General features: G+C 38.2%; 1 protein-coding gene across 1 annotated transcript; it reads right to left on the reverse strand.

Moving 5' to 3' along the window:
- Positions 1-1,103: 1,103 nt before the first annotated feature.
- On the reverse strand, positions 1,104-22,741 carry lck (LCK proto-oncogene, Src family tyrosine kinase). Its single transcript, XM_061744496.1, has 13 exons — positions 22,307-22,741; positions 19,186-19,295; positions 18,431-18,491; positions 17,502-17,592; positions 15,809-15,907; positions 15,577-15,680; positions 13,605-13,754; positions 13,354-13,506; positions 8,268-8,447; positions 4,515-4,591; positions 2,613-2,766; positions 1,669-1,800; positions 1,104-1,561 (listed from the first exon to the last, which is right to left on the reverse strand). Exons 2-13 carry the CDS (start codon positions 19,288-19,290, stop codon positions 1,356-1,358), a joined length of 1,512 nt encoding a protein of 503 aa, XP_061600480.1. The 5' UTR covers positions 19,291-19,295; positions 22,307-22,741; the 3' UTR covers positions 1,104-1,355.
- Between the last annotated feature and the right edge of the window lie 1,876 nt (positions 22,742-24,617).

The raw sequence follows: 24,617 nt of genomic DNA on the forward strand, positions 1-24,617 counted from the left end.
TTTTTTTGTGAGTGAAACGATTTTTTAACTGTTTGACTCGAACCTGAATTGAATTAGATGCATATTTTTGAATGCCATGAACACATGGAAAACAAATTATTATCCAGCAATTCACTTTAATACAAAATAACAAAATGAACTGAATAAAATAAGTATCTTTCTTAAACAGAAACCTTTCCTGCTCAACTTAAAATTGTATAAATGAATATAAAATAATAGAAAGAACGCAGAACATGAAATGAAATAAAGTACACGTAGTAAAATGTCTTAATCGACTTATATGGTTAACTAGTGTCATAACTCCCATTTAAACTTTCTGGTTTGATAACCTTTGTATGTGCTAAACTGGGATGGAGCACATACACAGAACACTGTGGTATGTTTAATGAAATATACCACAAAATGAAAACTCCTTCATCCATCAAATATCCGTTCATTTATTCTCCATCAAACTTCCGCTCCTCCAGAATATTTCTAGTCTGATGAATTCAAAGGCCCTGGATTCAAATGATATCAATTCATAATAATTTACATTGTAATATGTTCCTTTTTTATACTCACCTTATTAGGTAAACCACTCACCATTTGTGTGATGTAGTTGCTGGTGAAAGTACAGTATGATATTAACTCTAGTTGTCAAACTGATACCTAATATGTCAAAGCTGCCTTTCAAATGAAGGAGAATTAAATAATATGGCAGCAATTCGGAGGAAATAAAAGTTATATACATGTTATATTTAACGTCTACCTGCTCTTCATTCAAAGCCTCTTTGAGTGCTCAGAAAAAGAAACGTACATGTGTTTAATATGTACTTCAACACAACATGAAGAATATTTTGGCTTATACTGGTTTATTTTATGAGGTGTGGGATCTTCCGGAAGAAATGCAACGACACAGAATATCCTTTTATGACTTTTTTCTCTTTTTACAAAAAGGCAACGCTGTTATTACAGCCAAAACAGTTTGCAGTATATACATGTCAATAAAAAGCTTAAAGAGAGCAGCCACTCATTTAGCTACTTCAAACAGTCCACAGGTTAGTCAAGCAGTATGATGATCACCTCCTCTCTATTGCTGGCAGTAATCCAGCTGTTTCTCATAGTTCTGTTTTATATATATATATATATATATATATATATATATATATATATATATATATATATATATATATATATATTCAAAATCTTTTCAGAAATAGTTTGATTCAAAAACAAAGCACTCTTATTTTGTTCATCTCAGTTTGTCCCCCGTGAGTAGAAAGACATAAATTCTTCAGCAAACATAAAATGCATTATCCACCTTCAAGTTTGCCTATAGTTTGAGTAAATTCTGTGCATGCGTCTCCATGTCTCTTCTACTGCAGCTGCTCCTGATACTGCCGCTCTGTGGAAGTAAAGAAATCCTCCAGAACATTCGTCAGGTACTCGAAAGTGGGTCGGTCCTCTGGGGTCTCCCTCCAGCAATGGCACATGACGTTATATAGTCCTTCGGGGCAGTTGTCTGGTCTTGGCATTCTGTAGCCCCGCTCCAGGTTCTGGATTACCTCTGGGTTGGACATACCTGAAGACAATGTTAAATGTTGTCATGGAATATAACAATTGACCTTCTGTACAGATGTGTATAGTGGATCAAAATGAACAAATAAATGCATGTTTTGTTTTCTTTACCAGGGTAGGGAATACGGCCATATGTTACTATTTCTGTGAGGAGGATCCCAAATGACCACACATCAGATTTGATGGAGAATGTGCCAAAGTTGATAGCTTCTGGCGCAGTCCATTTTATGGGGAACTTTGCACCTGTGAACAGAAAAGTAAACTTGATTTTGATTGGATTTTGATTTGTCTCAAACATGCACAAGCATTCGAGAAGGAGCTGAAGGAAGCAAAGCGTATCAAGTTCAGCCTCCCCTTACATTGTCATATAGTATATAATACATTATATATAAAATACAATTATTTATATACAGGACTGTCTCAGAAAATTAGAATATTGTGATAAAGTTCTTTATTTTCTGTAATGCAATTAAAAAAACTAAAATGTCATACATTCTGGATTCATTACAAATCAACTGAAATATTGCAAGCCTTTTATTATTTTAATATTGCTGATTATGGCTTACAGTTTAAGATTAAGATTCCCAGAATATTCAAATATTTTGAGATAGCATATTTGAGTTTTCTTAAGATGTAAGCCATGATCAGCAATATTAAAATAATAAAAGACTTGCAATATTTCAGTTGATTTGTAATGGATCCAGAATGTATGACATTTTTGTTTTTGTAATTGCATTACAGAAAATCACAATATTCTAATTTTCTGAGACAGTCCTGTATGTGTGTGTATATATATATATATATATATATATATATATATATATATATATATATATATATGCATATACATATATACAGACACACATTCACACAATTCAATTCCATAAAAATATTAATAATCCATAAATCAATGTGATCCTTTCTAAAAAAAATAAAAAATAAGATTAGCTGTCCAGTTCTTTGTAGCTGGTTGATTTCTCCAAGCACTTGTAATCACTTATTAGATGGGTTTGGTCAGATTTAAACTAGAATACAGCCACAGAAGAGCTGGTTACCCTCTCTGGCCGTGTATTCGTTGTCCTCAATGAGTCTTGCCAGTCCGAAGTCGGCAATCTTACAGATGAGCTCATGAGAAACCAGAATATTGGCAGCTCGCAGGTCTCGGTGAATGTAATTTCTCTGCTCAATGAAGGCCATCCCGTCCGCCACCTGCAGGGGGCAGCACAGAGTTACACACATCACCACAGGGCGTTTTCAAGCATGACTGGCTCCATGTGTGTTTCTGGCACGGTGTGTTGTCTGTCCGTGTTGGACAGACGAACCAAAAAGTACCAGACCAGGGAGTTTACCACTTCCCCAGGTCAGTGGTTGGTCCCCTTTCACCTCTATTCTACAGTGAGCTACTCCTCCCACTCCAAACATAGTGCTATCCCTCACAAATTTGTGGTATAAACAAAAAAAGAAAGAAACAATGAAAGAAGCCGTTCTACCATAGCATCATTGTGACTGTATGTCTGGTTTTGACAAATGTTATATGACTCATTTCCAATTCTGTACCTCAGATGGAAATCTGATTGTACACCGAACAGGAAAAGATGCATGTGTCAGGTGTGTGAGCTGACAAATGTGACATATTTCCACAGACTTAACCACCCACAAATCCTTAGCATATAGAAGTTATGATTTGAGGCCCCAATTTGTCTTCCTGTCTCATTCCCACACCAACAACACATCATGTGGTCTTTTTAGTGACAAACAACATTATAAAGAGGGATTATAAGTAGGGCTGGGTGTCGATTCAAATGTCAAGAACCGATTCGATTACGATTCTTAATATTCAGAATCGATTATCATGATTCGATCCGATTCGATATTGATTTGGCTTAGTGGTATTTAAAAGGTTTTTTGAGCTGTTGCCTGAATTATATGACTGTAAAATAACTAGTGAAATAATAATTTCACAATAATTATTGTGAAATAACTAAGAAATAAATAACTCAAACAGGCCTTTCAATATCCATTTAAAGTGCAAAAAAGAAAGAAATTGCAACAGTTCATGCAGTAAACAAATCATTGTAGCTTATCTAATTTATTCTGTCACCACGCACACATATTGCCATGAAGCACCTGGCATTTTTCAGAAGTGTCATGACAAACTGTTTGTCCGACTACTGGGATTAAAGTTCACCTGGTGAAAATTATGAAAAAAAAAAAAATCGATCTTTAGACATAAGAATCACAGGCCTAATTATAAGCATAATTTGAATGTAAAGAATGATCATGCATAAAGATAGAGGTTTTTGTACCTGTGACTCTGCTGTCAGATCTGTTTGAAGTCAAGTTAGTTTAGTTTAACCTTAAGACAAGCTATGTCAGGATGCAGCTTGCCTCGTGCCGAAGACATTTGTCATACCAGCTCATCAGAAACACACATCCTGTTCTCAGGCTGTCAAGCTAAACTCATCATGACACTATCATGTAAGACTGCATTGTCTCCAGAGCTTCAAATCTTAAGAAAATTTTGTTAAACTGAACAAACAAATAATTTGACAGGTAAATACACAGGGGAGCTGTAACAAAGGGCCTCAATGTTTACTGATGAAACACATTTAAAGAGAAACTGAGTAATCAATCTGAATTGTATTTTGAGTTTCAGGTTCTGGCATAATGCTTAATACATTTGTCCACTCTTTGTCCTGTTCCGTGGTAAGTACCACCGTTTTATTTGTGCCACTGCATCTAGGCCAGCATTGATCATAACACACAAACACACTGGTGCCTGCGGTTGCTGCAAGATTAACGCCGAATATAAGCCTCATTACAACAGTTGGCAGTTTCCTGCCAAGAAGGACCATGTGAGAGAACAAGAAGTGAGAGAATAAATGAAAGGAAATGTAGTAAACCTAGTAAAAACGGGTGTTGCAATAAGCAGACGGCTACAAACAGAATTATCTTACCTGAGACGCCATGTCTATCAGAGAGTTGATGGGCACGTTGCTTCCCTGCGGTGTTTTGAGGTAATCCACCAGGCTTCCTGCGGACAGTACAGTCAAGTTAGTAAACCAGTGGTTCATTTTGGTTTGGTTTTCCTTAACATAAACACATTTCTGATCTGGATTGACATGAGTGCAGTAAATATCCCCACTGAACTTTGTGTGGGTCAGAATTATTACCACAATGGGATTGTCTGGTACATTATCCACAATTTCCTCATCAATAAAACATGTTTCATCAAAATGTTTTGGAAAGACTTTGGTTCAATCTGAAGGTACTGCAACTAATCTTATTTGCAGAAACGTTGTCAAAAAGCCTTTTAAAGAGGCTTAAGAAAGCCTTGTGTCTTAAAGGGTTTTGCAACTATTGCAGATAGCATCTGTGACACTTTCACTGTGGTGCTTTTGAGCTCATTCATGTTTACAGGGAGGTCAGCCCTCTCCAAAGGTCTAAGGAGGATTTAGGTCAGGACTCAGTTCTGGTCCCTCGAAAACAGTCCATCTTTTCCTTCTTCTGTGCTGTTAAATGTTTGCTCACAAACCAAAGATCTCAATTTTAAGTCAAAAGTCAAAGTAGCTTTATTGTCGATTCATCACATGTCAAGACATACAAGAAATCGAGAGGACGTTTCCCACTTCCCACGATTTCTTGTACATGTATGTCTTGACATGTGATGAATCGACAATAAAGCTACTTTGACTTTTAAACCTGGTTTCCTGACTCTAAGCAACACTATAACCCTAATATGTCCTATTATTGTATTACTTAAATGATTTGTCTGCTGATTGGCTCCAGTATCAGACGCAGCAACACTCACGCATACACTTTATGGTACAGTTTGAGTTTTCCCTTCCAGGTCAGCTTGAAGCTTGAAGCATTATGCAGGTTTTTTTTTCTTACCAACACATTTTGGAGGCATCTTCACAGTTGCATGAGAGCAAATAGTACTGATAAAAGGTGTTGAAACAAGGATTTGAGGTAATTTAAAACAACTTCAATATGTTCAAAAGGAAAAGGGAAGTGAGCCCTCGTTCCCCCATTAAACCATAACTCATTGGTTAAGGTCAACACCCTTCTCAGGTGAGTCTCTTTTACTTCTTTATATGTTTGAGGAAGTCATTCAAGGTCATAAAAGTAGTGGCAATAACTGGTATACTCAATTGTAACTTTACAGTTGTTTTTTTTTAGTTATGTGACTTTGACTGCTGGATAATTAAATTAATTTCTAAAGTGTGCCCTTACAGTTGCTCATAACTGAACAGCACATCACAGTCTCTCTGCACAATTATTAATACTCTGTTGAAGCTAAATTAAACCATGCTTTGTTTGGAAGGCGGATGACTTATTTTCCATTAATTTCATGATTCCCCACAGCCGCAAATAAACTGAGCCGGCCCAGAATAGCAGCTCGAATCAGTCAAGATAACATTTTTCAGGAAGTGCGCAGAACATCGGTCAAGTTGACATGTACCCTCTGACGGCAAACGTTGTCTGGCCTTTGATTAGGACTGGACAATGCCTCTGCGTGCTGGCCAACCATGTAAAACCAGAGGAAATACTGTGAGAGGGATCACTGTGCCAGGAAAGAGGAGGCATCTGCTCCTCTGCCCGAGTCCGGAAGAACTGCTTTTGAAGTCTGAGAACCAGGGTTTCGCTCTTTGTCAAGGTTATAAAGGAAATCTAGGAAGACACGCCTGTTATTTTCCTCTTTTGTTGTCTTCGATAATAGGGGAAAAAAAAGAAGGGGACAAACTGTAAAAGATGAAAACTCCAAGACAACCTCTCTCTTGCCAACCGAAGCAACAATTGTGTCCTGTCTACGCATGGGGCGTAGACAAAGAGTCAGCCTCATGTAGAACCAGTGCTGGCGGCTTACAAGCCGCTCACAGATGATAACACAAAGGAGCTCCTTTCACTTCAGCTGCAAGGCTGTTGTTGTGTTTGTGACAGCATCTCCCAGTGGAGAAAAAGAATGACAAAGACCCTTGAGGTTAAAATGGAAAAGATACGGGATCACATATCATCTGAAATGCTGCTCTTAAACCTTTTTTGAGGATGTAGAATGAGCTTTCAGAAGCTGTCTGCAACTGTTCTCCAGTTTTATCATCAATTGCAATTTATTATAATTCCATGTCTACCATGTTATTTAAGAAGATAATGCAAGGGGCGGGGGGGGACTGCCATCTTTCATATTGTGTCACAACCAGAGGTGTCAAGTAATGAAGTACAAATACTTCGTTACCTTACTTAAGTAGAAATTTTGGTTATCTATACTTCACTGGAGTAATTATTTTTCAGACGACTTTTTACTTTTACTCCTTACATTCTAAAAACAGCCATTTCATTTCGTCCTTTAAAACAAAACTATCCCGTTAAATTGCTCCATCCAGATAGAGTGAATTTGGTTGTGGTTGTTTCAGATGTTCTTGTCCAGTTTTGTTCTTACATCCGTTCCCTCAGATTCCTGCAACTAAACTTGGATGTACATTCCAATAAAGGTTAGGATAAATGATAACATGCCTCTGAAGTTTGACTTTTTGCACCATTACAATACTTATAGGCAACTAGTCATCATATCTCCTGCTCTCTGAAACACATGTTAATGCTCAATAGTACACATATATGGTTCTTTAATATATTTGCATTATACTAAGATGCATTCATTTTCAATGGCTTTTGTCCTTACTGGCTTTTTCCCCCCTTCCATTACTTTTACTTTTATACTTTAAGTAGTTTTGAAACCAGTACTTTTATACTTGAGGGAAAAACTTGAGTTGATACTTCAACTTCTACAGGAGTATTTTTAAACTCTAGTATCTATACTTCTACCTGAGTAATGAAAGTGAATACTTTTGACACCTCTGGTCACAACCGTTTACATATACAGTGTGTATGAACATGAGTGTAATTTAAACACTGGGAGGGAGTGAGGCACCACTGGGGGTTTCACACATTTTAACACCCTTCACTGAGAATGGCCATGACATACTGCTCTTCCCCCAGCAAACTGTCTGGAGGGGTCCGGGAAAGAAGGGAAAGTTTGCTTTGAAACATTTTTCACACATAGCGGTGAATGCAATGGAGGGGTGATGAGCTGGAGCTGAGACAGAGGCCAGACTGCTTCAGTGGCACGTCATGCTTTTGAGGGAAGAGTTGCAGTAGCTCTGTTATTTTAGGTGTCATCCCACAGCGGCACTCAACACTTAACCGTATCAAACACTAATAAATACCAAGGCAGCGATGGATGTTGTAATCAAGGCATTCCCCTAATTTCACAGAATCACTGGAGTGGAGTTTTCATGTGAACGCGTGACTCATTAAAAGGCGAAACGGATGAGGCAACCCGGAGTTTTTGTTCAGGCGCGTGCTCCCACCCAGACTCTGATCAACATGTTTTATCCTGAACTCGTGTGAAACCGTGCTAACACAGTTCCTTTGTCTTCAGTCCAGACACAGAGCTCATTCTCACAGCTCTCTCTTTACGGGTTACAAGAGGGAGATTAAGGAAATCATCAATTCAGACATGCTCAGACGAATTTCCGTTGAATAAACCTGTCCAAGAGGGGCCTGTATGAATACACGTGGATATCTTTTCAATTGATCTTCAAACAAGGACTACCCTGAGACTCTTTTGATGCTACCAGTGATATCTTGAATTCCTTCCTAATGGTCGGGTGTTGTGAACAAATGTGATGCCCCTAGGTTACACTACTTACCGTTTTCCATGTACTCTGTAACGATATAGATGGGCTCCTGGGTTACCACGGCGAACAGACGGACGAGGCGTGCGTGCTGCAGGTTCTTCATCATGTTGGCCTCTGCCAGGAAAGCTTCCACCGACATTGTGCCGATCTTGAGATTCTTAATTGCCACGTTTCTGTCATTGTTGTAGACACCTGAAAATAGACGAGCATTGTCACTGACTGAAAAGCATTTGCTGAGAACGCAACCGATAGACTCCCAGGAGTGCCAGCTGTTGTGTGTATGAAGGCACTCAGAGGAGAAGATTAAGACTTATTTCTTATAAACATGAGCTAAGTCTCATGGCATATTGTGAGACTGTCATGTAAAGAGTAATTGCCAGCTTAACCAGGCGAGACAGTCTGGTTTTGAATTTACCCAGGTGTGCCTAGTAAGTAATATTATTATATTATATATATATAATATTATATATAATATTATTTTACATTTGAGCGTAGGCTGGTTAGATTTAATAGATCATTAATCATTAACCTCCTAAGATCTGGTGCGATTTTTTTTTCTAGTGCCTCAGGCCCCCACTAAGAAATTGAATATTATGACACAGAAAACAAAGGTGTGATGTCCACATTTGTGTAAACCGGGTTTTAGGAGGTTTAAAAATAAACAATGTGCTGACAGCAGAAGACATCCTGACTTGCCTCCGCACAAGCCCACCTAAAAGCATCTAGCATATATTAGAGGTTTCCTTTTGATTGCAGTCCCAGGTGACAGGACCTGCTTTTTCTGCACAAACTTGGTGCAAAAAAAACCTCAAACCAAAAAAAAAAAAGAAAAGGCAACAGAAAACCACGGCTTTGAAAATTATGCTGCAGGTTACATAAAGGTGCAAGATGCACCATTCACATCAGTCTGTGTGGGGTGAGATGAGGCTGCTCGTGTTTTAACAGGCAAGAGGTCGAGGGCCCATAACACCAGTAGTGAGTTCTCTCTCCTGGCAAGCTTGTGCCTACAGGATCAATTTTGTATGTTTTATTGCTATTGTTAACCTCCTTATTTGAACAAGATGCTTCATGCTCTTGCTCCGACTCGAGCATGAAGGTAATTCAACTAACCGCTTATAGAGTTGCACAAAACGAGAGTCAAAACTAGTTTTGACTCTCGTTCCCCTACACTGGAACAACATAGCCCACATCCATCCATCTGAGTTTTTAAATCATTATTGAAGACCACATCTTTCGGTCTCGATCATAATGCTTGGTAGTTCACATACGGGCCACCTGCCTCAGCGCCGGGCGGAGGATGAGCTTGCCCTCGTAGACGCAGATAGTCAAAGAACAAACAATTATGTTTTGTTTTTTTTGTGTTTTTTTTTTCTAACTTTCTTCCATCTATGAATGTATGGAAGAGTATTAGGGCCTGACAGGAGAAAAAATTTTTTTTTTTATTGTGCACTTCGAGTAAAATGTCGAAATGTCGAGAAAAAAAGTTGAAATGTCGAGATTAATGTTGAAGTACAATTTCGAGAAAAAAAATGGAAATGTCGAGAATAATGTTGAAATACAACTTCAAGAATAAAGTCAAAATTTCGCCTTTTTTCTCAACATTTCAACTTTATTCACGAAATTTTGAATTTTTTCTCAACATTTCAACTTTTTTCTCGAAATTGTACTTCAACATTATTCTCGACACTTCAACTTTTTTCTCAAAATTGTGCTTCAACATTAATCTCAACATTTCGACTTTTTTCTCGAAGTGCAAAATAAAAAAAAAATCTTCCCCTCTCAAATATTTATATCCTGCATGGCCCTAATACTCTTCCATCTATGAACGTGGGAATAACCTACAACTTATTTACGTGCTTCCAGTGAAAATAGAATTCAATGAGGCTGAACTTCCCCAGAAAGCCCGGTCCACTCTGACTGAATAGTCATCACCAAAATGATTTCCTCTTCTTTAACTTAATGAGTATACAAAATGAGCATAGGATGAAACATCAGCATTTTAAAATCATTTCACAGGAAGTGACAAACTCTAATCACCATTAAGACCTTTTCTTTTCTTGCCATCTAGTACGGGTGGCTTGTCAGTTACATACACTGCAAGATGTATGAAAAGATCTCAATTTAATTTTACGGGAATACTGCTAATAGAATATAAAAATGTTTTGTCGGCTACGCATGAATGAACATCAGAGGAAACACGTCAAGTCTTATGTGACTGTAAACACATTGCTTTTGTCATCAGCTGGGATCAAATATGTGAGTCATTCTATAATTAGGGGTACATGTCATGTCCATGGGCTGTATTTATCAATTTTACTAAATATTCACTTAAAGCAATGATCAACTTTATATCAGGGCACATTTCTCTTTCATTTAATACAAAAAAGTCAACAGATTCCATCATTTATTAAAAAAAAAATGCTTATTCTATACTGGATTTTGTTGTTTTTGTGCTGTCCGATTTGCTAAATGTCAGGTTTTGCTCTTCAGATTAACACTAAAATACATTTTTTTTGTATTTAATTTCCATAATTATTTGTTCAAAATGATCATTAAAATATGAGAAAGGTGTTTTAAAAACTATTTGGTTCATGCATGTACATTAAATCATCCACTTTGTGTGTGTCCGAGAAATCTCTGTCAACTGTGTTACCCATTGAAAAACCCCCTATAAATCAGCAATGGTTTGCTCCAAAGTCACATGTCCAAAATTATATGATGTCCCTTCCTTCAGGGAGGGAGATTTGAAAACAGTGTGGTAAATTTCTACTCCTCCTCTTCAATATTTCATCAATATTATTGTGTGCACATAGAGTGGGTTAATTGATCGTCAACTGTGTTATCAACATGTTCTTGTGAACTTGCTTTACATGTTATTTTTACAAAAATACAGAGAAACTGTATAAAAACATGAGTTGATCAAGGCCATGTAGTGACAGGTCCAAGGTCTGCAGTTAGCACAAGGCCCTAAAATGGCCGAAATGTCAACTGTGTTACCTGTCAACTGTGTTACCCACCTGTGTTACCCAACTGTAACACAGTTGACAGGGATTAACACGGTTGACAATGTTGGCAGTTTATTCTCATTTTTTATGCTTATATTGAGTGTTGTTGATAAAAAAACATTCATGAACTATTGTTATAACACAGACATTACATAGTAATTACATAGGAGTTGCCTAATTACATAGTAATTTTTGCCTGTCAACTGTGTTATGAATGGTTTTTGTGTCATATATCTTTTAAATATTGACTAAACTGTAACAAAAAAGATGGGGGATATCTGTAGAGAGGGAGGTCTTACATAAGATTGGTGAATAACTCTAAATTCAGTGTAATATGCATTTATTTCGGAAAAAAATATGAATCCCTCCTGATAACATCCCATAGAATGTCCATTATGAAGCTCAAAATTCATATTTTCAAATCAGTTAGACAGGCAACCTTAAAACCCCTGGTGAATAGACTCAAAACCTTTCAAACAAATGTATTATCAAATGTGTAGTACCTAGTTCTTGTTGTATATGACACAACATTTGTCCGTAACACGGTTGACAAAATAATGAGTCCAATGTTTATTTTCATTAAAATATTTAATATGTAATTAGAGTTTAAGCTTGGCAATTAATGAATTTAGCACATTTAGGGGGTATATTATGGAAACAACTAGATTATTTATCAAAAAAGAAAAGTGATTTTGTCACTTTTGGTTGATATGAAATGTACCCCTAATTATAGAATGACTCATGTGCCGCATTAGAAACTGTTTCGCATGACTCCTGCAAAACAACATCTCATTCCTGCTTTGGTACACTAACACGCTCTCACGTCAAAGTCTGCTAAAGCTGTAAAAATCTCACATCATGCATGAAGCACAGCAACGCAGGAAATGCATGTTATCTACCTTTCAAAACATTTCTGTGCTTCTACAATCTACAGTGAAAATCTTGTAATAAAGGATGATTATGACATTTGTGCTTTCACTTTAAACAACATGAGTAAACACTTCACAGTCGCTGACTCTCTGAGTTCAGTGCCACTGGAGCAACGTTTGGATGGAGCCGGGGAAACAAACAGTGCCCTGACTGCAGGCAAGACAATACTTCAAACAGAAAGTGGCAGTGAAACGAGAACAGGCTCCGTGGTTGGTAATGTTTGGGTTTTGTGCAGCGGTTTGTTTGGGATGTATAATGAAGACGGAAAATAGAGCAGAGGTTAACTCTTCAAATGAGTTATAACAGGGTTCTGATTTGATTTATAAATTTATCGCAACAGACATTCATGGATTTATTGTTAGGAGCCAATTTCTTTACACGAGAGGTTACGGCTGTGAAAAAGAAAAAAAAAATGCATCTGATCCTTAAAGGTGTTGTGCCAAAAAGTGATTGCCTGCCAGAATCTGATTTCTGACCGCAGGAGCGCGCACAGCAGCCCGTTGAGCGAGAGCACTAAAACGTCAGATTTTCAGATTATGAAGCTCAAGAATGAGATCAAGTCATATTTAGGCAGAAACCACTTTTCATTAACTGTATTTGGCCTTCAATCAATTTTTGGCAGGTGAAAATGCCTATTTTGTGTTGTAATGGTCCTTTAAAAGAGTTAAAAGCAATCCTGTGAGCTCTAGTGTTTATATTATGAAGCTCAAGAATGAGATCAAATCATATTTAGGTAGAAACAACCTTTCATTAATTGTATTTGGCCTTCAATCAATTTTTGGCAGGTAAAAAGACCCATTTTCAGGAGAGAAATCAGATTCTGGCAGGCAATCACTTTTTGGCACAACAACGGGTCTTAAAATTAGGGAACAGCAGAGAACATGATAAAATGACACTGTACTAGTATTTGCCGTGCCAAGAAGTAAAAACAGTGTGTGACAAACTAAGTAAACATAATGAATCCACAACTCGTAGAACCGCTTTGAGCAGGAACAGCCATTGTCTTCTGTATGATGCTATCAGCCTGACACTGCCGAGGAGGAATTTTGGCTCACACCTTTTCACAGCGTTGCTGCGGTTCATCGATTGTTGCAGGTATTTGTTTAAGGTTCTGTCAACAGCTTGATCCTTGATTAAATTCATGCAAAAGGAAGACAGCTCACCCATCCAGACTTCTCCAAACTGTCCAGCTCCAAGCTTGCGCTCCAGCTTCAGGGACTCACGGGGAATCTCCCACTCATCCTGCCACCAGGGCTTCTGCGGGGCCCTCGACTGGCACGGCTTCGACAGGGTTGTGCACAACCCATCTGCTTCACCTGGGGGACAGAAAGCGGAGATTTGTGTAGTTTTATTCACATTAGGACCTCTCACTTAGCAGCTATTTGAATTTGTCTCTTCAAGAGGTGCTACGCACGTGAGTAATGCTGTACAAGCTCCTTCAGGGAAAGAAAGGATATCTTGGTTGTGATGTAAAAACCGCCATTGTCCAGGTTGCGGATCCTGTAGTGCTTCACTCCTTCACCCGTGATGTGGTCCAAATCCCTCACTGATAATGAGTAAGATCCTGGAAGAAAAGCCAAAGGAGATTTGATGAAAATAATTGTATATGTGTAAAATGCCTCAGAACAGAAAGCTCAGCCAGATTCACTGAGATTAAGGTTTGCTAGATTTCATCGTAAGAACTGAACAAGAATGAAAACTTGTTTAAGATCCAAGCCCCGGTCCTCCACCAGAGGCCTGGGAGCTTGAGGGTTTGACGCAGGATTTTAACTTTTCCTAGGACTGCTTACTTCTGGACATAGAGCTGTGACGCTGTCCCCTGGGTCTGCTGGAGCCAGACTCCCGGCTCGGAGGTCACAGCTCCGACTGCCCCTTGCACCACTGATGCCTTCACCTTTCACTTTCTTTTTCCATCTCTTCTATCAACTGATTTTTTCCAACATCTCCTAGATCAGGGGTCAGCAACCCGCCGCCCTAGTGGCTCCTGGAGCTTTTTCAAAAATGTTTGACCTTTTTTTTTTCCTTTTTTTCTTCTTTTTTTCCTATTTTTCTCTTGTTTTTTCCCTTTTTTTTCTTTTTTCCTTTTTTCTTTTTTTCTTCTTTTTTCCTTTTTCTCTTCTTTTTCCTTCTTTTCTCTTTTTTTCTTTCTTTTTCCTTTCCTTTTTAATCTTGACATTTCTTTTTCTCAAAATTTTGACTATTTCCTCAACATTTTGACTTTTTTCTCAACATTTCGACTTTTTTCTCAACATTTTGACTTTTTTCTCAAGATTGTACTTCAACATTTATCTCGACATTTTGACTTTTTCTCAAAATTTCGACTTTTTTCTCAACATTTCGACTTTTTTCTCGAAGTGTATAATGAAAAAAGAAATCTTCCTCCAGTTATAACTAATATAGATACATGCAGCATGTGTTGCCTTCATTGTAAGGCTTATACATACAAGACTTTTAATTTTTTGAGGCTCCAGACATATTAGTTTTTTGTGTTTTTGGTCCAATACGGCTCTTTCAACATGTTGGGTTGCCGACCGCTGTCCTAGATGTTACGGTCACATGAGATTGCTTCGTCAATCACCAGTTTTTTTTTCTGGAATTTGTTAACCACCACAATGTCCACTAAGTTGGCCATCACTAGTTTTAATGTCTGGATTTGGAAATCCAATAGGATCACCACTCTTGGAGGTTTCTCCCATCCTGACTTTGGGGCTTCCAACCTCTACTCAGTACAGATGTTCTTGTATACTCCAGCTCCTTGGTTGTGGCGTTCCATGCATACCTTACTTGCCAGCATCTTAACATTCCACTCTTATGAGCTGGATTGTCTCCAGGGGCATCTATTTGAAATGTTGTCTTGGCAGTGCAACTCTATCACTTTTGTTCTTGCGGTGATGGATCAATGCATCGATGGTATCCATCACAGTTATATAGACTTATATAAGGCTGTATAAGGCTATTCTCCCTCCTGGGGTTGACTCCTTCACCAGTACCTTACAAAAACGATGCTTGTGTAAGCAGCTCCCCTAAATTCTCCCTACACCCCAGTTCCCATCTCTGAGAGATTTCCCCCTCTCAAGTGATGCCCTGACGACATTATGGCAATGACAACACTGACTTGCTGACGCTCAGTTACTACCTCCAGCATTGTCCCACAAAAGTACACACAGACATGGTTAAACACATCGATTTATGACACACTTGATGTGAATTCCACAGTTGGTGCTCCGTTTCCAAGAGAAACCTTTCAACTGATAACAAAAGTAAAGGATGCAACATCGAAGTGACAAGTCATAAGAATCTTTACGTGAGTTTAACATATGGAGGGTATTTGCAGATCATTTAATTGGTATAGTCAGAATAAGGAATTACAAAAAATGCTATTTCACCTTTGGTTGTCTCACTCTCTCGAATCAAGAAGGAGCCCTGCGTGTTCCCGGGAGCGAGGAGGATCCTCATGGCATCATTTCTAGAAATGTCCTTAAAGAACCACCTGCAGCAGAAATGCACAGCTTGAAACGTTGAGCTATAACCACTTCCTTTCCTTCAGGAACGCTGCATGCGTTCTGTGAGATGAGTTGGTGTTGAGAGCGGTGACATTATGTTTCCTGTGTCACATACGATTCAGTCTCCATTGTAGTCATGGCAATGAAGTTGTATGGGATGTAGCCCTGCTGGCCCGTGGTGAGAGACTCCGCCAGGTACCACTCCTGGTCCTCCCTGGATGTGAGAGGAGACAGCAGTAGAACCACCAGTTAGTCTGCAAATGTTACTGTCAAATGTTCTATAATAGGAGCACTAGAGTAAGTAGGTTAAGTATGTAGAATACTACATTTATTTACAATTTGATGATTTTGACAGTCATCTCAAAATCTGAACTTCTCTTCTTTTCAATAAAAACAGCCCTAAAATTATAGAAAAGTCCACTAGAGGCAGTTTCCCCAGTGATATCTAGCCTCATGCTGTTTGTAGCAGAACTAAGGGCCCGATTTACTAAGATCCTAAATAAAGAGTACTAAATTGCGTGTGCACTGAAAAAGTTTGCGCGTGCTGTTGTTGTGTGTTTTGCGGGTGATCAACTAAGATTGCGTGCGCAATTGATAACAGGTGCAAACCTCAGTATTTAAATGAGGTGTTGCGTGTCTTACGGTTTGCGAGCGCAAACTTTGCGCCATGGAGAGTCTGGATGGAAAGCAGATAGTAGCAAGCGCAAAATGAAATTTGACGAGTTGGAGTTACAAATATTAGTGGAAGAGGCAAATAAACACATTCATGAACTACAGCAAAGACATTTAAACATTACCAAAAGAAACGCAATATCGGAAAAAATCTGCGATAGAATAAATGCAGTTGGTAAGACAAAAAGAACGGCAGATGAGGTTAAAACAGAGTCGGCGGCAGAACAGATCTAATTGGGGGGCACATAATAACCAGCGATGTAAATGCTTAATATGAGTTTGCCATCAACTTAACCTGTTCAGTTTTAATTAAAATTATAGTGTTAAAAACTTGTCAGCATAAAGTAAATCCTAGGCCTAAGAAGTAAAAATGACTTTCACTTAGATCCATTTTTTTTTAACTTACGTTGTTTTCTCTCTGATTTGGATATATTTCCGATCATGCATTTCATAATCGCTGTCCATTCCAAAAATAATGCAAGATGCAAATAAACCCGGGCAAGCAATGACAGACGGCTCTATATGTTGCTAATCTTCAGCATCGCTCTCACTGTAACATTTACTGTTACTCACGATGACTAGAATCAACTGCACTAGAGCAGAAGTTGTCCACAACAGAAATAAATTAATAAATAAAAACATTCTAACTAAATAGCTTAGAGCATTAACCATCAGGATCTTTTAAACTGACAAAGAGCACAAAATATTGTTAGTTAAGCTTACTTTCTTCAAGTAAGGAGAAATATTAAAACCTGACTTATCACAAAAGAAATTATGTTACATCCTTTTAAAAATAGGTTTTTGAGGCATGAAGAACACAAAAGTTACCACATTTAAAGTATGAAATTAGGATTTCCCATTCATACATTTCAAACCTTTTACTGCAGTTTGTTGCTTTGACATTTTCAGCTTAGTCTGGGTATTTATTTCTTCTCAGTCTGCACAAGTTCATGTCAGAAGAGGAAGAAGAACCTACACAACCAAAAATCACGTAGATTCCAGGACGCTTAAGCTTGTGGCTCCAAGCGCACACCACTGAGCTGCACGTACTCGTGAATATTTCGCCTTACCGAAGGAACTGATTCTGCCTTACAAAAGTGAGTTTTATTTTTAATTTCATTGTTTAAACTGCTCACTTGTTGAGGATCTTGAGCTTGTCTCCTTTTTCAAAGCCCAGGTCACCTTCATGTTGGGGTTCGTAGCTGTATATGGCCACTCCAATGTTGTCTGCGTGAAAAAGATGATTAGTTTTAGTTAGCTGAGATGAATAAAAACTATTTCACAATTACATTATTGAGCTTTAATTTAAGAAAAAAGTTTTTTTATTGCATGGTTTTTCCAAAAAGTCTTTTTTATTTAATATAAGACTTTCTCTTTATAAAAAGCTGTCAGTTTGCTTTTTTCTTGCTTTGAGTTGTCTCATTTTGTTGTTACTTTTATTTATTTATTTTTTTGTCCAAGCAGAGAATCCAGCTACACAGAGAGATGCACATTTGTCATCAATACAGAAAAATAATACTGAAAATAAAGTATATGAGACATGTGGCAGGTAACTATCCATTAGTAGTCTGAGGTGTATTTTTTAACAATGGTAATCGCATTTTAGGCTCGGTGTCTCGCCCATGCTTGTGCTGACACTGACAAAGACCCCTGCGCTCCCGGAGCAGCCTCCATATGAAGACCGTGAAGGTTCAGCCGTGGCGCCTGAGTCGCCAGTGATGCAAGCATAGCACTTTATAGAATCAATACTTATTGTCATGTCAACAAAAAGGGCAATGGAAAACAAAAAAATCTGAAAATCAAGTAGAAATAAAGAATATTATGGGAACAAATTGTAAAAAAAATAGAAACCTTCATCCTAATAATCTTATGTAAAAAAGGACAGAAAGAAGTGTAGACTCAACTACTTGGAGGGGAAAAAATTGTTCTCAAAACCCGTGTCACATTGCACATTTAATTATATTTCCAATTGTTTTAATAATGATTGATTTGATCGAAATAAGAGTGTCAAATGTTTTTTTCTTTTTTTTCTTTTTTTTAAAACACATATACAAACAGAATATACCTGGCAAAGGTGATGTCGGAGGAGAATACTGTGAGTGGTACGGAATCAGCTGATCTGTGTACTGGCACACACACACACACACACACACACACACACACACACACACACACACACACACACACACACACACACACACACACACACACACACACACACACACACACACACACACACACAAATAAAAAAAGAACATTTTAGAAAATGAGACTTGCATTTTTATATTCAGCTTACCTGATTAACAGTAAAACAGTGACTTGCTGAAAGAGTACAATGCGTCATATTCACTGGAATAGCTTCTAGATTTCTGTTGTGATACCCAGCTGCTGGGTTTTTGTTTCTCCTCCAGTCGAAACTTAGCTGATTGTTTTGCCCCACAGATGGTTTTCTCCTTTACCTTTAATCTAACGGGACATCTTAGTCATAAAGAGGAAGCAAGCAACACTTAGGGAAAAGTTAAGATCAGCTTCAATCACACACACAAAAGACAGCTTCCCTCATTGTTATGTAAGTTATACAACTCTACACACTGACTGGCTGATTGTATTTTATGTGTTTACATGGTTTCACCAATAAAGACTGAACACGCCTCCACGCTTGTGTTACAGTCAGTCCATGTTTGTTTGTCATTAACCACATACATACATACAATGACAAAAATCTTCATGTAAAGCTCATTTATAATGTTTAATAGTGCACCAGGCCTACAGTCCACCGACTCCAACACATACCACATACCCCATAAATTGGGCACCTACTGTATTGCTTGACTGTGGAGGAATTGGACAGTTGCAGTGTTCACACATTTCGTCCAAGTTCTCAATCCATTCGTTGTCTGAGTCGGAACTGCAAGCACATCCCATCTTTTCTGCAGTTTGAAAATGAAAAATGGTTGTTATTGGCCTTTAGGGGAGAAGTTCTTAGTGAAAGATGGGTTTCAAACCAAATCAAGACAATAGTCTTATGTTATAAAATACATTTTGAATCCTTTCCATAAAAAGAAATCATAAAAAAGGCCCGTCTTCGTAAGAAAGCTGAACATTTAGCACAGGAAGACACTGTCAGTCAAGAGAAAATGTTTGTAAAAACTGCCATTGTCAGACACGTGTGGCTCAAAATGGAGGATGAACCGTGAAACTCGGAAATAACACTCTAAACTCCTGTAAAAAGTTCAATTTTTTTTAAAAGGCTCGAGGTGCTCTAGTTCTTATGTGTCTAAAAACCCTTAGCAATGTTAATCTTGTATAATCTGTGGTCTGCACATGCTCCTTAAAGTGTTTTACACAAGCGCTGCATGAGTCTGTTTTCTCAAGCTCCGCTGATTCCCACTGGGCCGCTTGCAGAACAGGGTCAGTGGGCTAATCGCAGCAGCTCTCTGTCTCTGAGGCTCAAACCCGTGAGAAAAAGCGAAGGAGGCATGACCTAGCACTTACAACCCACCACTGCTGCAGAGAGACCCTCCGAACGAATCACAGCAGGATCACTGGGGCAAGAAGTTTGTGAATTATCAGCTACCAAGCCCACACACTGTGACTCACACAAGTCAGCATTTTCCACTGAGGGACTACCCTTTACGTCTTATTATTAGCAACTCAAGGCCATTTTCAATAAACAGGGTTGACTGTTATCGTTCATACAGACAAGTGAAGAAGAATGAGAACATTTTGCTTATTTTTCTTACATATTAAGCATGAAAACATGAAAAATGAACTTTAAGTACATCATTAAATCAGTAAAACAAGTGATTTATACATTTACTGTCTTTGCAAGCAGTGTGAACCCAAGATAATTGATGTTTTGTGGGTTTTTTTTTCATTAACTTCAATTAATTTGTTCAAACATGTCAATTTAGTCATTTTCGGTGTGACATTCCCAAAGACAATTTAGTGTTAGCTGGGAGGTGAAAAAAGTAACAACGTTATTTCAACCTGGTGATGTCAGCAGGTGATAATGATGTGAGACAAAAGCAGTATCCATGAAAGGCTGACTCTCACAGGAGCTACGCGGGGCGGAACATCTCCATTTTGTCAACAGATGTTCGAGATAATCTTTGAGATGCTGAAAAACAACGTTCCTCAATGACAAGAGAGATTTGAATATAACAGACAAGATGTAGAAATTGTAGAGTCCTATAAGTATCTGGGAACTATAATAGACAATAAGCTGACATTTGCGAGTAACACCAACTTAATTTACAAGAAAAGTCAGCAGCGTCTGTACTGTCTTAGAAAACTGTCCAAATTCCATGTTGATTCATACTTGATGTCCATGTTTTATCGCTCTTTCATTGAGTCTGTATTAACTTTTTCTTTCATTTGTTGGTTTTCGTCACTTAGGGTAAAGCAGAAAACTGTTCTTACCAAGGTGGTTAATGTCTGTAGCAAAATAATTGGCTCTGCTCAGGTGACTCTACAGGACCTGTATAACAAACAGCTGTATAGGAAAGCAAAAACTATCCTATCAGACTGTTCCCATTCTCTACATCAAGAGTTTCAGTTTCTCCCATCGGGTACATTGCTCAGACTTCCACTTCTCAAAACTAATATATATAAACATTCTTTTGTACCTTCTGCCATCTCCCTTCTCAATTCCACGAGGAAAAGGTAGCTGTTGTGGATTTTTAGATTTAAACTCGTTGTCCTTTTTTTTTACTATGTGTATATGTGTATATATTGCTGCAAAATTAATTGCCCCATTGGGGACAAATAAAGTTATTGATTGATTGATTGATTGATATTTCTCTGAATATTTCTCCTTCTATAATACTATTAGACAATTTATCAAAGCAGTCTGAAGAATCCAGATGAAGGTGGGAGTTAGGGCACAGGAGCTCTGGACCAAAGACATAAATGTAAACTGATGCCAGCAACAAGTTTAAAAGCCAGGATGCGAAGGGGTGAGGTCCAATCAACGCCCTTGACGAAGGTCATTTCCACGACTATGATGGCAGCATTAATGCAGAGGGGGGAAAAAACACGGAAACTGTAAATATGTATATAAATCACAAGAATCTTTACTGCTGGACACCCTAAGGTTGTGTTTACAGGAAGAAATGGGACCAAATATTACTCTGAAACGCTTAATGTCTTCAGTGTCAGAATGCCCCCTAAGTGTTTTAAGAAGGTAAGGCAGTAGTGGTAAAAGCCTTACAGCCAAAACCTTTTCTTAGAGTGTAATAGAGGCCACAAATGTCAAACCACATAATGAAGTCAATGGAAAACCCAAAAACGTGAAATATCTTGAAAAAATCTGGGTTCACAATGCCTGTAAGGAAATAAAAGTCAAAACAAATAAAAGATTTATTAGAATTAGAATTCATTTTCATCGTCATTTTGCATTTACAGTACAAGCGCTCATACATGTCCAACGAAATTTCTAAAATATTTTTACATTTCCGTTCTTATTATTTTGATATCCTCCCAACTGTTGTAGCACAAATAATAAAGCGTAGAAGTTAGGAGTAACTGTATATTAATTCACAACAGGCTGGTCTATGTTACAGGTGTGACTTCTCAAAGATTTTTATCCTAAAAGTTTCCCTGAGGTCGGAAGACATGATAATAATATTTTCTATCCATGTTGTAGCATTTTCTTTGTGATTCTGATTAAAACCCACACCCAGTACAGTACACTACGCAACTAGTCTGCTTCTTTTTTTTTATTTTTATAGATTTAGTAGATAGAAACAGTTGTTGATCTAAAAGTGGACTTTATTAGTTTTAAACATACAAAACGTTTCATAGTTGATCAAAATCTCTCTGTTTTACGTTGTAATGGGAGAGACATTGTTAGATTGTAGGTTTGTTACAGTCAGTCTGGTTAATCTATGTTCAAAAGCTAAATGTTCATCCTAAAAGGAAACACAAGGTAGAAACTCACCTCTTAAAAATAAAATAAAACTTCTCCTCAAGCGTCCGGTAATGTCAGATTTCAGATGCCTCCATCAACATATTCATTTTCAAACGTTCATTTCTTCCCGTGAACTATTTGTTAAAAAATGTGTTTTTCACCACGCGAGCTTGGGTGTGAAGATGTCATCATCCGCTCCTCTTATAATAACTAAAGGGTGCAAGCATAGCTGATGTGATCTCACACACACACGAACGCTGTGGAGGAGAAACCCAAAGAGTTTCCTGTCGTTGAAACATTGAGGGTTGCTCTGCAGGGTTTGAACAGGTGCTGGCTGTGCAGCTGCGTGTTAGCAGGGGGGAACGTTACAGGCTCCTACGACAAAGGGGTCAGGACAGCACCTCTCCCAAAAATGTGCATGTTCCAATACAGTTAAAAAAAGAAAAAGATGAGGTTTTTCATGTTGCAGCTATTTTGCACATTAAAGTTTTACAAGGGCTCAAGATGTGGTTTCTGTTTTCTGTTTGCCATAGGTACATTGTTTAGATCAGACTCTGGCCTTTGGTCATTTTTTTGTTTTAAATAACCTCAAGTAAAATCTGAAGGTCTGAGGCATGCAACTCAAAGACTTTTAGCTGTATTCCGCTCAACAAATCCCACCACCTTCACGTTTCTTCCAAAGAAGCTAAATGTCTGTAAAGTCGGCGTTCATACACCCTGAGCCCGTGCTGTCGCCTTTTTTGACATGTCAGACACCTCTAGCTGCGGACCGCATCGCTTCTCTTGTGGTGAACATCTGCTGCTACGAAAATTGCACTGGCAGGAAGTTGGTCCAAACATCATAGACTGCACAGATATATGTTCTTAGAAGAGTAGAAAAACGTATAGATTGAGGCTCACGCGCAGTAAAACCACCCATGTTCACGCTTTTTCCATTTGAGAGTGAGAATTTAAGAGGATATGTGAGGGCGTTTTTTTTTTACTTTTTTGTTGCAGGGCTTTTTAGCTGGTTGGCAGAATTCAAGAGACAAGAGAACAAGCATGCATCAGGTCAAGTGAGATGTCTTGTAATAAAGGAGCAGGTGTTTGCCACAACAGGCCCTCCACCTCCAGGCTTGGAGGGTATTCCTGCTCCACTCTTCTCACTTCTTCCAAATGTGGTTGGAAATCACTTTCTGTTACGGAATCAGTCTGCAGAAAGTTTTTCCAGCTCTTCTATGGCCCACTTCACGTCGCAGGTGCTGACCTCCTTCTCGGCTTCCGATTTGCTGCTCGTGCTTCCTCGCAGCCATCATGTCAGTCTGTTCGGTTTCATGCTAAACTGACAGGTGCATGCTTTATTGTGCACTGTGATACCAGCAGTACTCGAGTTGTAAAAGAAAATCAGGAGGGATGGTGGATTTTATCATATGGGGACAGATAATTTGTGCTGATTACAAATAATATAATATATTACAAATAATAGCACTGACCAAAACACCTGCAGAAATACTGCAGGAATGACATAGCAGCAGTTAAATGCAGTCTTCTGTAAGCTTTAAATATCCACTGGGCTTACATCAAATACATCAAAACACAATAAAAACAGTTTTCTGAACTTATCAATATGACTCTGTCCTTCACAGGATAAGTAAAATGGATCACTGCAAAAACTAAAAATCTTAACAAGAATATTTGTCCTATTTCTAGTTAAAATGTCTCATTTTAGTAAAAAAAAAATCTCATTACACTTAAAACAAGACTCATTACTGGAAAAAACAAATCTGTCCAGAATCTGGTAGAAAAATCTGCATGTGGAACAAGATTTTATTGCTTGTAATGAGAAGATAAATATTGCCCCATTGGCAGATTTTTCCTACTTATTTCAAGTGAAAATGTACTTGAAACAGGTGAAAATTGTCAAATAAGTTATTTTTCTGGTGATGCCTCTAAATGTTGAAATAGCAGTAAAACCACATTCATTGATGAAATGACATAAGGGATGGAAAGGGGGGATGATTTTGACCGTTTTTATTTCAGGGGGGATGCCATCCCCGCTCATCCTCCCTCAACTCCAGTACTGGATACCAGATTCTGAACAGATGATGGCTTGTTGTGTGTATGATGCGAGGGAGAAGTGTTGAGGGAAACCCTGCCTGCCGGTGGCGTGAGAAACACAGGTGACTTGTTGCAAAACATTTACAGACGATAAAGGCCTGAAGGTGCACTGCATAAGCTTTTTGTGAATTTTCCACATGATATTCGCTTCTGTGTCTCCAACTGTCAAGGTGAGAAGGTTTAGGTGAGGTCATGTCTCCTGCAGCGTTCCACATCATGATAACTTCAACCGTCCTTGTCGTGC

This window comes from Cololabis saira, chromosome 16, assembly GCF_033807715.1.
Source record: "Cololabis saira isolate AMF1-May2022 chromosome 16, fColSai1.1, whole genome shotgun sequence".
Lineage (NCBI taxonomy): Eukaryota > Metazoa > Chordata > Actinopteri > Beloniformes > Belonidae > Cololabis > Cololabis saira.

Excerpts from the sequence above, each read along its gene's own strand:
- lck (XM_061744496.1), bottom strand. The coding sequence starts at position 19,290 with ATGGGATGTGCTTGCAGTTCCGACTCAGACAACGAATGGATTGAGAAC. Across the intron at positions 4,592-8,267 it reads TACAGAGTACATGGAAAACG|GAAGCCTGGTGGATTACCTC; the intron begins GTAAGTAGTGTA and ends TACTGTCCGCAG. Across the intron at positions 1,562-1,668 it reads TGGCCGTATTCCCTACCCTG|GTATGTCCAACCCAGAGGTA; the intron begins GTAAAGAAAACA and ends CATTGTCTTCAG.